Source organism: Dendrobium catenatum, unplaced genomic scaffold (genome assembly GCF_001605985.2).
Source record: "Dendrobium catenatum unplaced genomic scaffold, ASM160598v2 fragScaff_scaffold_249, whole genome shotgun sequence".
Lineage (NCBI taxonomy): Eukaryota > Viridiplantae > Streptophyta > Magnoliopsida > Asparagales > Orchidaceae > Dendrobium > Dendrobium catenatum.
The window spans coordinates 4,700,401-4,713,467 of record NW_021318711.1 but is presented as its reverse complement, the minus strand read 5'-3'; the positions used below and the strand labels follow the sequence as shown (position 1 = coordinate 4,713,467).

The 13,067-nt window shown below is 38.4% G+C and overlaps 1 protein-coding gene across 1 annotated transcript; it reads right to left on the bottom strand.

Moving 5' to 3' along the window:
- Positions 1–4,396: 4,396 nt before the first annotated feature.
- On the bottom strand, positions 4,397–11,158 carry LOC110096550 (BEL1-like homeodomain protein 4). Its single transcript, XM_020822564.2, has 5 exons — positions 10,886–11,158; positions 9,231–10,783; positions 7,780–8,165; positions 5,829–5,889; positions 4,397–5,053 (listed from the first exon to the last, which is right to left on the bottom strand). Exons 2-5 carry the CDS (start codon positions 10,608–10,610, stop codon positions 4,568–4,570), a joined length of 2,313 nt encoding a protein of 770 aa, XP_020678223.1. The 5' UTR covers positions 10,611–10,783; positions 10,886–11,158; the 3' UTR covers positions 4,397–4,567.
- Between the last annotated feature and the right edge of the window lie 1,909 nt (positions 11,159–13,067).

The following is a 13,067-nucleotide window of genomic DNA, read 5'->3' as shown; positions in this document are numbered from 1 at the left end:
TAGTGTCTGATCAGCTCATTGGACCGCTTCTAGCTCCTCTCAATCCCGCCGCTACCACTCCTCCATTGCCGCCCGCTCAAACGGAGCTCACACTCTGCTCTCGCAATTTTGCTCCAGGTGTTGAGCTCGATCTCTCAAGAATCGATTCTAGTTCTTTATCCCACAACCAACCGACGGCTCTGACCACGCTCCACGACACCATACTAAGCCGCCCACACCCCTCCATGCGCCTGTGATCGACGCCTTCCACCAGCCAACCCTGTTTTCACGTCCCGACCCAGCAACATCCAACGATGCGAACTTGGAAGACAGATTTTCTCCTCAAACCCCGGTCCAGCCCGTCAATCTGATTTTCAGAGACTAGGCCCCAGCATTCTCCCTCTCCCGTGCACCCGCATTCGCTCAGATTTCCCAATCAAATCCGCTCGCATGCCTTAAGTCTAGTGTCACCGCCTGTTCCGACTCCGTCGAGGTTGAAGCTACCCTTGAGGAATTAGCGGTTGAAGCTGCCAAACGAATTGAATGACAATTGGTGGATTATGGAAATGGGGAGATTGAGTTAAATGCCAACTATATTGTTTGTACTAAGAGACCAGGCCCCAGCATTCTCCCTCTCCCGTGCACCCGCATTCGCTCAGATTTCCCAATCAAATCCGCTCGCATGCCTTAAGTCTAGTGTCGCCGCCTGTTCCGACTCCGTCGAGGTTGAAGCTGCCCTTGAGGAATTAGCGGTTGAAGCTGCCAAACGAATTGAACGACAATTGGTTGATTATGGAAATGGGGAGATTGAGTTAAATGCCAACTATATTGTTTGTACTAAGGACGTTCTCATTACTGGTGTGAAAATGCCTGGTATAAATTCTAGTGACAAGGTTGATCCAATGCAATGCTCTCAAACTGATCGATGAAATGTCACTGAAGGATCTGATACTAAATTTGCTGGCCTAGGAATCCCTATGGCAAGCCTTATTTTCTGCGCATCTTCTGTTAGACCAAGTAATCCTTTGAGGCATGATGAATGGAATGATCCCAACTTGATGAGGCTGGAGGAGGTTGTGCAGAAATTTGATGAAGTTCCCGCTGAGTCCTCATACACCATTGTTGATCACACATATGATGCTGTGGTGGTTGGAGCTGGTGGTGCTGGGCTTAGAGCATCTATTTGACTCATAGAACATGGTTTCAATACGGCTTGCATCACGAAGCTCTTCCCCACTAGGTCTCATACTGTTGTTGCGCAGGGTGGGATTAATGCAGCATTGGGAAATATGACTGAGGATGACTGGAGATGGCACATCTATGATACAGTCCTAGGAAGCGATTGGTTAGGTGATCAAGACGCTATTCAATATATATGTAGAGATCGAGGCACCAAAGACAGTCATTGAACTTGAAAATTATGGTCTTCCATTTTCTAGAACAGAAGATGGAAAAATATATCAGCGTGCTTTTGGAGGGAAAAACTTGAATTTTGTAAAAGGTGGCAAAGCTTATCGTTGCGTTTGTGCTGCTGCTCGCAATGGCCATGCATTATTACACACTCTTTATGGCCAGGCAATGAAGCATAACACTCAGTTCTTCGTTGAATATTTTGCATTAGATCTTCTTATGGATAGCATCGGGTCCTGTCAAGGTGTGATTGCACTTAACATGGAGGATGGAACACTTCATCGATTTAGTGCCAAATCCACAATTTTAGCCACTAGAGGCTATGGAAGAGCTTACTTTCTGCAACCTCTACTCATACATGCACTGGAGATGGTAATGCTATGGTAGCTCATGCTGGTTTACCTCTTGATGATCTCGAGTTTGTACAGTTCCAACCTACAGTTCCAGCTAAGGTTAGTCTTTTTATTCATCTTTTAGAAAGTACAAAGCAGCAACAGCATGAGTTGTACAAAGCATGTGAAGCAGGATCCTTGCCTAGAAATGATCACATCGGTAGAGGCAAGGACAAGGAGTTGGCTATGCAGTGGTTAAGAAAGCCATCAAATGAGCATCCTGGAACTGATTTGTACACAAACATTTCTCTTCTAGCTATAGTGGAGCATGGTGGTAAAGGAAAAGCAAATCTCTTGCAACATGTGTATGATGATGAAATGACTGAGGAATTTGATCCTAAATTGTGGATTTGTGTATCCAAAAACTTTGATGTGAAAATCCATTGGAGCCAGCAGATCCCTGAAGGTGCTTCTCTTGAAGCAAAGTGGAATGCAAAATTTGCTGAATATGAGAAGAAGTACGCAGCAGAGCTGAAAGCCATCATTTTTGGAGAACTTCCTGCATGATGGGAGAAAGCTCTGCCGACTTACACTCCGGAGAGCAACACATATGTTACTCGTAACCTCTTTCAGCAATACCATAATTCCCTTGCGTCTGCCCTCCCAGATTTCCTTGGAGGAAGTGCTGATCTTGCTTCTTCCAACATGATATTATTGAAAAGTTTTGTGGAGTTCCAAAAGACCACTCCATAGGAGAGAAATATATATAACAAAATTTTCGATACAGGAATCTAATTTTCTGCAACTACCTCCCTTCTAATAACGCGTCTCGACGGAGTCGAGCTCTTTTGATGCAAGGGGAGAATGATGCGAAGCATTTTAAGCTTGAAGTGTTCCTTAGGATATCTTATCTAGTTTGTTATGAGTTTTTCTAGAATCTTCTATAGTTAGTTTATATAGGTATGTTTTGTAGTAGGATGGCTAATTGAAGATTATTATAACATTTTAAGGCTTTGAAGCTTTGTTTCTCTTCTTCCCTGGATTGGGATCGAAATCCTTCTTGCAGGTCGATTCTTCCGACGATCCACTACATCAGATATTACCTTCTTCATGATACCTTGGGATCTGAGATACACTTGAGTTATCTACCTTTGCTAGAAGATTTGGGATTATTCAGTACTTACTCCCTTGGTGGAGCAGGTTTAGGTCACCTTTACAGAGAGCTCGCTCTTGCTACTAACCTGAGCATGGCTAATATTGTTGGGTGCATCCACTTTCTACGTATTTGGTGTTGGGAGCACATTCATGTGGGCCGTCCAACACTCCATGTTCCACATCATGTTTCTCTTGAAGGTCTTAGCGTCAGTTACTGGAAAAAAAGATAACTAATTACTTTTTTTTTTTTGCATTTGTTGCTACTAATTTTCACATGTTTACTAATAGGTGGAATGAAGCTGAAGCGAGACAGCTTCCTGCAACAACCATTAGTATTTATACAGATTAGCTAGATGGATTTTTGGATAGCCATATACTTATAATTTAAGTATTCTTTTTGTACTATTGACCAAGAAATCACGATATGAAATACAGTTACACAAATTTCAAATTTGTATAAGTAGTTTAGGAGCCATACACTCCATATATTCGTGCACAACTTGCAAATATATGTCTCATGGGAGAGTAGATCTTGATGGCACGTGTGCCACTTATTAGCTGGACTAGAGTTGAGTGGCACTTGTCTGATAGAGTGATATAAAAATTTGGGTATGTCCCTTCAATTGATATACTTTCACTGGATCCTAGCTTCATCGTTCAGATGGCTGAGGGAAGTCTAGCACAGATTGGATGGTATATTATCATAACTTCATTGACATGTGGGAGGATAGACGATCATGTTTTGTGCAAGGTATACTTATAGGCCCTGACAGTGGGCGACTCATTCACCGTTACTTACATTGGTTTCGTTCATGGGCAACATTCTACATGCTTAAGCCACCTCTCGAGCCTCCAACGACTTACTACCAATGTGCACCCTTAGAGCGTCATCTGGTTAGTAGTAAACCTCGATCAAATTTCTTAATTTTATCTATTTGTAAAAATTTACAACCACAGTCTAACCAATAAACTTAATATGTTCAGCGTAACTACTTCCTCGAGTCAAATATCACAATGCAGCCATATTTTGGTAGACATGACTTAGCAAAAAATTGTAACAACGAACAAGAAGAAGGAATAAGAAGATAGGTGATGAGATATTCGTCATATTCAATTATCATAGGCTTGAATAATGATTGATGTTCAGAAGCAGAGAGAAATTTATTGCAAAAGCTGTCACAAAATCGGGAAATTAAAAATCTGGGATTAAGAAGACCATTTTGATAAATGGGTGAGATGGAAGAGCGAAGAGCTAGCGGTCGTTGTGCAGTGACGTAGACGCGTAGTAATAAGAGGTAGTGGCTGCTGTGCTATGACGTGGTGCTACAACAGTTTTTTATTCAATCAATAGTATTAAGGTGAGCATATTTGTCTTTTGGTGAATTTATTAATTTTGTTTTTAATGATTAAATATGTTCCACATTTATTTATTTGTGGATACAAAAGTAAATTTTTTAAAAATACTTATATATATATATGCTCTAAAAATATAAAAAAAAAAACTAAACGCTACACCTCAATGAACGCACTCCTTGTCCTTCCCCTTCATTACATGCTTTAACCCCAGTTCTTTTTTTTTTTCAAAAAACTCGTACATACAAAAACATAAAGCTGTTTAATTTAAAAAATATATATTTAAAATAAAAAAAGGGCGGAAGACATAAAGTAACTAAACATAGACAGAGGGCGAATTAAAGACCAAAGCGACCGACGGCGTCAGGTGCGTTTCCTCCGGCGTGGCGGAGACCGAGTGTGAGCGACAAGTCCCCTGTTCTTGCTGCGGCGGTGGCGGCTGCTCTGCGATACATTTCATCGTCGAGCGGTGGCGGCGGAAAAATGAGGGAATTAGAAGCGATAAGATCATGAGGCGGCGGAGCTGCAGGTTGATCATGAGTTTGTGGAGCATCGTGGCGGAGGCGGCCATAATGCTCAAGTTGTGGTCTGGAGGTAATAGAGACGTGAGTTTCTGGAGGAGCATCGGATTCCGGACTGTGAGAAGGCTGCTTCTGCTGCTGCTGCGTTGTGGGCGCTGCGGCCAATAATATTCGGTGGGGGGCGTTTGTTTCCTGATCTTCTTCATTGATCTGCGAATCTTCCTCCTGTGCTTCTTGTTGGTACATGTCTTCTACCATAGGTTTCCACAACCGGACTCTGGCATTTATGAACCAGTTGGAGACCTACATATGCCACAAGAACGTACGCACATAAAAGAAATATTAAAAAGTAAATTAGACATGAAAAAGGAGGAATAGTAAGTACTGGCTAGTGATCGATCGATCGATCGAGGCCAGGGAGCTGGGGACAGTTGTTTTTGGAAGGATACTATTGAGTGCTACTATACATGATGGGCTTCTTGTCGTCTGTCTTTCTGGTGATAATTTTGGAAGCTGGTGGTCATAACAATCAATTTTATATGCATACATATTAATAGATCGGGTTAATTTATTTATTAATTAACTGCTGCGCGCCACGACATGCATGTGGTGGGGTTAAAATGGCAGGCCTGACTGATCGAGGAATGGACCTCTCCTAAATCTGCTGAAAGTGATATTTACGATCGAGTAAAAAACCAGTTTCCACCAATCTATTGCTCAATAATATATAACAATAATAGAAACTGCCTTTACATATATGATATATTGATTAACTAGGCCAGACAGATTTTTACATGTTACTTTCACTGCTAGCGCCTAGCTGTGTATAATTTCTCTGCCAATATCCTAATAGCAAAGATATGTAAGAAATCGATCTGCCATAGGAAAAGGATGGTTCAGGAGAGCATATAAACGAAAGAGTTGACACTATCTAGGAGCATTAATTTTGTTTCTGGCGAACTATTGATGAGTTTCGAAAAAGCTGCCTGCAGCTCTTTCATGGAGGACCACGGACACAAACATCCACGCGCAGTAAGAGAGAGAGAGAGAGAGAGAGAGAGACAGAGAGAGATTGGACCTGGTTTCTGGATAGCCCTGTCTTCCTTGCCAACAAGTGCTTATCAGCATCGCTAGGGTACCTGTGCGTTCGCAGCAAAATAAACGATGAGCATGCCATATAACGCAATAAATCATTGAATTTATTAGTAGCTTGATCGAGTTTACTGTACATGATTTCTTGTAGATTTTGAAAATAGAAGACAAACGACTGCAAAGAGTATTAATTACCTTTTCTTTCAAGCACTTGCTCTTCCTAGATCTTATAATTAAGTAGATAGAGCAAATTAAGGGAACTAATGACGATCGAAGGGTACAAAGTTATTTCTCTCTACTGTCAGTTTCTATTGAGTAAGAAATATCTAAGTGATAAGAAATTGAGCTACCATACTCCACTTCATGATGATTAATTAGCTTTCCATGCCATGAAGTTAATATATTTGTCTACATATTATGTCGGATATAAAATAAATATGTGATAATGCTGACAATATATATTACGTTATTTTTTAATATATAATATTATAATAAGTCATTAAAATCAACTAATTCAAGAAAGTGAAAAAAAGTATTTCTATGGATTCAGCAAACAAGCAATTAATAAAATTTCTGCTAAATTGTTCTGATTTTTTAGTAGTTTCGCATGATTTCTAATTTAAAATTTTCCGGATAAATCTTGATCAGGATGTCAAATATGTTGTTGATCTTGCTTCTCACATGCATGCAATGAATCATAGCCATTGTTCCCCACTCCGAATTAGCCCCTTAACTACCAACCTGCTTTCTTCACATCTCTCCCTTAATTTGATTATTATTTCCCAAATACATATTTGATAATAATCAAATCCTCGACGTTGGATATAACCAAATGTGATCCAACAATAATTAACTGATTTTTCAATAATCAGATGTTATCAGAGTGAAACAAGATCAGAGGATTGAAAATTTAATTAAAATACAAAAAAAAAAGTTCGAAAACATAATACCTGTTAGCAAGAAAATATAAAAATTAAATTAAATAAAAGTGATTGGAATCGTAGATGAATTTCCCAAAACATGACTGGTAGCGTTTTTATATTGATTTGGTGCATTGACAAATCTCCATCCTATTGGCATTTTCAAAGATTATGACTTCAACAGATTTACGATCAAGCTCCTCAAACGAATTTACGTTTATACATATTTAATTTGAGTAATGACTTACCCATTCAAAAGTTTAACATCACACGAAAACAATAAATATTACTTATTATTTTTATGGCCAGCTGACTTATTTTCAATTTTTTTTTAAACGGATGAAACGTTGCTCATTTGACTCATTAAGAGAGGGAAATTTTTTTTCAAATAAAGAAATGCTGGCACTATGCTCTCTCTCTCTCTCTCTCTCTCTCTCTCTCGTGTATATATATATATCTTGAAGTAGCAGCGTCCTTACCTTGTGTATATGGCCAAGCAGATTCTTTTCTGCTTCTCATGTAAAATATAACATAAGATGGAATTCATTAATGTAAGGGGAATGAAACTAATAAGGAGACTAAGGGTTCCTTTGAGACAATTATTTTACTGTTTTGTAAAATAGTTTTTTAATATAAATTTTTTTTACTGCTTTAGAAAATATAAGGAAAAATGTTCCAAAGAAAATCTAATTAAAAAAAAAAACAGTAGGGGTTAGGGTAAGAGAGGAAAGGAGATCGAGATAAGAGATGATGAAAATTAAAAAGAATTAAAGAACACAATAATCAGCATAAATCATATATACTATAAGAAGCGTAGATAATATATAATTACAAATTATTGTGATTTGCATTAATGATCAAGCAATGTGAATGAATATAATGAATTAAAGTAAAAAAAGATTAGTCGGACAATTAAAAAAATAACGTGTTGAAATTATGTAAGTAGGCATGGAAGATGTGCAATTAATTGGAAGAAATTAAGAGAAGGAGACGCAGAGGTAAGATAATTATACATACGGGTGAAGAAAGTGCTCAAAAAGCCAAGATCTGAGTATGGAGACTGATCTGTCTGGCAAACCTCGCTGTGGTCTCCAGGCCTCCTGTTCCATCATTCCCATCTGATGAAAAGCCCTCTGTTGCCTTAAATTCTGATCAATAAGCCTTAGCTTGGGTGTCTCCCCTTTTGTGAGTCCAGAACCGCTTCCCCCATCATTGTCACCGAGAAGCTCGCAGGCCTGCTTAAGCTGGACGGTGATAGCATCCTTGAGGCATCTGAAATGCCTTGACATTGCCTTCCGAGCAAGTGCTGTGTACGGCATGGCAGCGCCGAACCCCATTACCGAGTCAAATGAGTTCACCACCATTTGCATCTGCTCGCAGTAGTGGTTGTATCTCTTCTCCACCTGCGCAAGCATCCACTTTTATATTTATTTATAATTATAAATATTGTCTTCTATCATAATTTCATATGACATTTATTAACATAGAAATGAAAAAAAAAAAATGACATTTATTAACTTCATACAAAATTAATTTATTTATCATTAACTTGTTATAAATATGCATATATATATATAGACGTAGGTGACGTTGCCAAGTAAATTAATTATGAGATGCATTCGCATTGATTGCAGTTCGATCTATAGTATGATTTTTATTAATTTGTTTGGTCTGCATGCACTCACAAATGATAATGATAATAATAATGTAATTGAGATGATCAGACTAAGACGGCTCACCAAACTGGCCTCAGGGATGACCTCACCTGCACACCACATATATTCCGCCCTACTTCGCACAACCTAATTTATATATTTATGCATACAACCTCAGCATAAAGTACTGCATAATGTAGCGCGCAAAATTCTGATTAAATGATACCGAGGAGAGCTAGCGCGACGTTCTAATCAGCTGGTGTAATTATTTCATAATTAATTAATAAAAAATATGGTGCAAGGAAATAATTAAGTATGAATCGAACATACATATATAACTGCCCTTAATCCTAGCTTCTGCAATAATTGTTCAGTTGTGATGAAAAGAAGCTAGCTAGCTTCTTCTCCCCTATCAGACCGAGCCTCGTCGAATATAAAATTCCAAAGCTAATTCAACAGACATATATATAAGACAAAATTTCAGTTGTAACTGATTCATCGATCGATCGATGAGGTGCGAGTTAATTAATTATTTGTCCATTAATATTATGTATGTCTCTAATAAAAAAAGGGTGCCTAATTTCACTTTGCCTGAAATTAAGAAGACTGGCGCCAATTCGCCGGCGTTGATTAATTTTGAGAATTTTAGGGTGGTCCACGGAGACAAGCTAGCTACAATCCAGTACATACTGACCCTAATGACAAGAGAGCGAATTTACCATAGTGAATATTCAGTAAAACTGCACTGCGAGAGAGAGAGAGAGAGAGAGAGAGAGAGAGAGAGAGAGAGAGAGTTATTTGATTAAGGCTTGCCTCGTCAAGCATGGAAAGGAGTTTTGATTTCTTTCTCTGATTCTCAAACCGATCGGCCGGAGACAAGGCTGGTATGTCCTTCGAAGACGAAGATGACGCTGCGGCGGTGGAGCTGGAGACACCTCTACCACCGTGGCTGAGAAGGTTAGGATTAATGGATGAACTCCTCATGCCAGTTGTATTCCCTCTGACGTGGCCCCTACTAACGCTGCAAAACTCCTCAAGCAGCTCCTGCGCTGCCCTTGCGTACTTGGAATTCCTTAGCACGTTTGCTGTACTAATGGAGCCGTAGGTCGACGACGACGACATATGCAACTGTTGATATTGACCTTGGCTTTGATGACTAGCATGCGACTGCAAACAAGTTGACGGCGGCTGCGGTGGCTGATGGATACTAGTCGTATGCAACTGTTGTTCTTGCTGCTGTTGGCTGTTGTAGAATAAGAGGCTGGCAGCTGCAGATCCAGATTGCGATCTAACACCCCTCAGCTCCTCCGCTTTTCTCATCTCCAACTGCTGCAAAGACGAAGATAGCGAAAGGGAAGGCCCTACTTGGCTTTCCCTCATCCCCCCTCCGAAGCTTACGCCTTCTCCAAATATCGAGGCGCCATCGCTGCCTCCTAAGAAAACTTGGCTTTGGTCATGATGATGATGATGATGAAGTAGCGTGGCTGGGCCCATCGGAGACTGATGAGGATCATCATGACGATTAGGAGAATTAGAAGGGCGTTGATGGTGCTGCATCGCCGCTGCTGATGGTGGTGGGTTCATGAAGAAGAGCCGCATAGCCGTCGAGGACGAAGGCGAGGAGGAATCAGTGGCAGCTGAGTTCAATCCATGTTGCTTAGCCGCCGCCAACGCCGCAACATGATCTTGATCAATTAGTACTGATGACGAAGAGATCCAATTATTAGTATTAATAATATTAGCCGTAGCACTGGTATTACTCATGAAGGCCAGTCCCTGCGGTCTGTTGTTGCTTCCATAAAAGTCGGGCCTGATCTGCTGGATCATACGATGGTAGCCAGCTGGAGGATTAGTACTAGTATCATGAGCATGAGCAGCTGCAGCAGTAGCAAGAACATCAGCCGGCCCCCCATAATTGAACATCTCCGACAACATGTTGGTGCCTCTTGTAGCCAAGGGAGCCCCGTAGATGCCGCCTTCCTCTTCTTCCTCTTCCTCCTCGTCCTCCACCTCCTCCTCTATAGGCACAAGAGTATGGCTGTGAGATGCCGCTACAGCAACCTCCAAGCCAGATTGCACCCTCAGCTTCTCTGATCTCCTGTTTTGATGCCGGTTCTGCTGCGCCCTTTCCAACTCATCATCATCATCATTATCATCGGAGGATGAGAAGCTGAAGATGTTGCCTTGGAGCATGGAAGCTTCCTTTGGACATAGGGATCACTCTCACAGATAAAATAATACCAGAGAAATTAGATGGCAACTGCTGGGGCAGTGGCGGCGGCGGCGGTGTCGACGCTACACCCATCTCAGTACCAGCAGCTTATTTATCATCGTCGCCTAGCACAAATCGATTTCCTCTTTAATTCCTGCCAAAGATAGATAAATTAAATTGTATAATATATAATATTAATTCAGAACCAAGCTTCCAAATCATATATCTCTTCCTCCGGATCGAGAAATTTAATTACCTGCTTGTACTTCTGAAGTCGATGATCGAAAAAGCCCAAGCTCTTAATTTCAACAAATCCGTAGCCGGTAAAAATCCTCGTCTTTCTTTGGATTATTTGAAAGGTTCCTATTCCTTTCATGCATCCACCGACGGCTCCATCCCCTTCCTCTATATTTTCTCTCTCTTCCCCTCCGACAATCGCCTTCGGAAAGTGAAGAAGATGAGGGTAAAAATAAATTAAAATTAATGAAAAAAAAGTTTATAGAATAGCGGCGAGTATCGAACAGGCCAAAGATAATGGGTCGCTGTTCCTCTCTCTCTCCCCTCCCCAACAGTACCCATTGACTCATTTCCCCCCAACTTTTTTTAATTTTTATTTTTCCAACTACCTTTTCATAAAATATATTATATGTATAAATAAATAAGCCAAATTGTTCCAAATATTATATTACGTAAACGTAAATTAAGAAAAGAAAAAGGTCCTTTCGCGTCCCATTCACTGTGCAACGGTAGAATCCCGAATGCGATATACTACCCGAACATTTTCGAGAGATTTTTTGAAGAAAAATGAGCAAATATGTTATGCTTATTTTAAAATAAATTTAAGAATTTAATACGGTCGTTTTAATTAAATTTCAATCAGAATATGATCCCTCAAAGAAAATAATATAAAGATTAAGGCGAACCGGGTTTTATTTTTTTATTTTTCTTTAATTGCCAACTCACTCGACTCGACCTGATAGACCCCATTGATACCAAAAAGAAAAGGGCCGGCACACCACTCCTGTATTAAAATTGCGTTATGTTGTCATAATTTAATAAACAAATACAAATCGGTTGGTTTTCACGCTGTGGCTTGTATTTTTACAATTTGTCATGCAATTGGTTCCTCGTAATTATTTAATTTTCATGCATTGTTATGAATAAATAGCCTGCCAAATGTTAATTAACCATATGCTTTTTATTTCATATATTTGTTAAGTTTTATATTTTTATTATGTTTATATGTACAATAATAGATCTGATCTCATACTTTTTTTTTTTAACATTAATCCATTAAGCGAAATCAAATGATATTGGGAATGCAATATTAAATCAAAACGCGCTCTCATCTATCATGTGGAACAAATTAATAGCATACAATGTCCTTTATAAGTTTAATTTCACAAACAGAATAACTTGATCTATTTTAAATTTATGATCAATTTAAATCTTTTCAATATGTTCACCAACAAATCAATTTTTAATTATTGATTAGCCCTATTTGATCTTTATTTGAAACGCGTAGAGCCAGATAATTTTAATCTTTGTTCACTTTGATCCTACTAAAAATAAATTTAATATATGTCATATCTTCATTTTAATTTCATACATCTATACATATTTACAACATATAAAATTTATTTTCCTATTTTATAACATAATAATCCACATTTTATTTTCTACAAAAGAAAAAAAAAACTATATAATAATACTTTAAAATTTTCATCATAACTAAAAATTAAATGCCCTTTATGATTAAAAAAAATTAATTTAGAATCTCTCCAAACAGATGGTGGAAAAAAAAAAAAAAAACGGAGAGCTGAGACTTTATGATGATATATGTCCCTTTACTCTTCTGTCTTCTCCTCACCTATAAATTCGAGAAACATCTTTTTCGAATTTATAAACTGTTTTTTGCTATTTATTTTTTACCAAAATGTATATTATAAGTACTTTGAGCCTCCAAAATTTAAAATAAATCTTTTGGCCTTTTCTCACTTTAAATTAAACCTACTTCTGCCACTGTCCACTGGTAAATTTTTTACCCATATTTATAAACGTTTGGGCAATTTTAATCTTAGGTTTCAAAAGCATGAGGAAGCATTTAATTCAATAGATATTTGTATACATAAAAAAAAAATTACAAGAAGACTTTGGCTGTAATTTTCGATGATGTGCTTAAATTTAGCTAGGAAGGAGAAACGTAGCATTCGAGTGAAGTTTGTGTCCAAGAATGTGTACCAATAAGTTTGGGTGGAAAATTAATGAGTTAAAACGAACAAAAATGTAATTAATTAAACAAGTTCAAATTGCACCCAATAGTAGTGTTTCTTATTTAAGTTAGAAAAGAAGTTAAAACAACATTAAATTTTAATTATTTTTTTATTTAATCATAAAATATGTTCTCTCCAATTTTTTTATTTAATTTTCAATTTTTT

Coding starts and splice junctions, on each gene's coding strand:
- LOC110096550 (XM_020822564.2), bottom strand. CDS start 10,610: ATGCTCCAAGGCAACATCTTCAGCTTCTCATCCTCCGATGATAATGAT. Junction 8,166..9,230: donor TCCTTTCCATGCTTGACGAG/GCAAGCCTTAAT, acceptor ATGCTTGCGCAG/GTGGAGAAGAGATACAACCA. Junction 5,054..5,828: donor CAGGGCTATCCAGAAACCAG/GTCCAATCTCTC, acceptor TGGCATATGTAG/GTCTCCAACTGGTTCATAAA.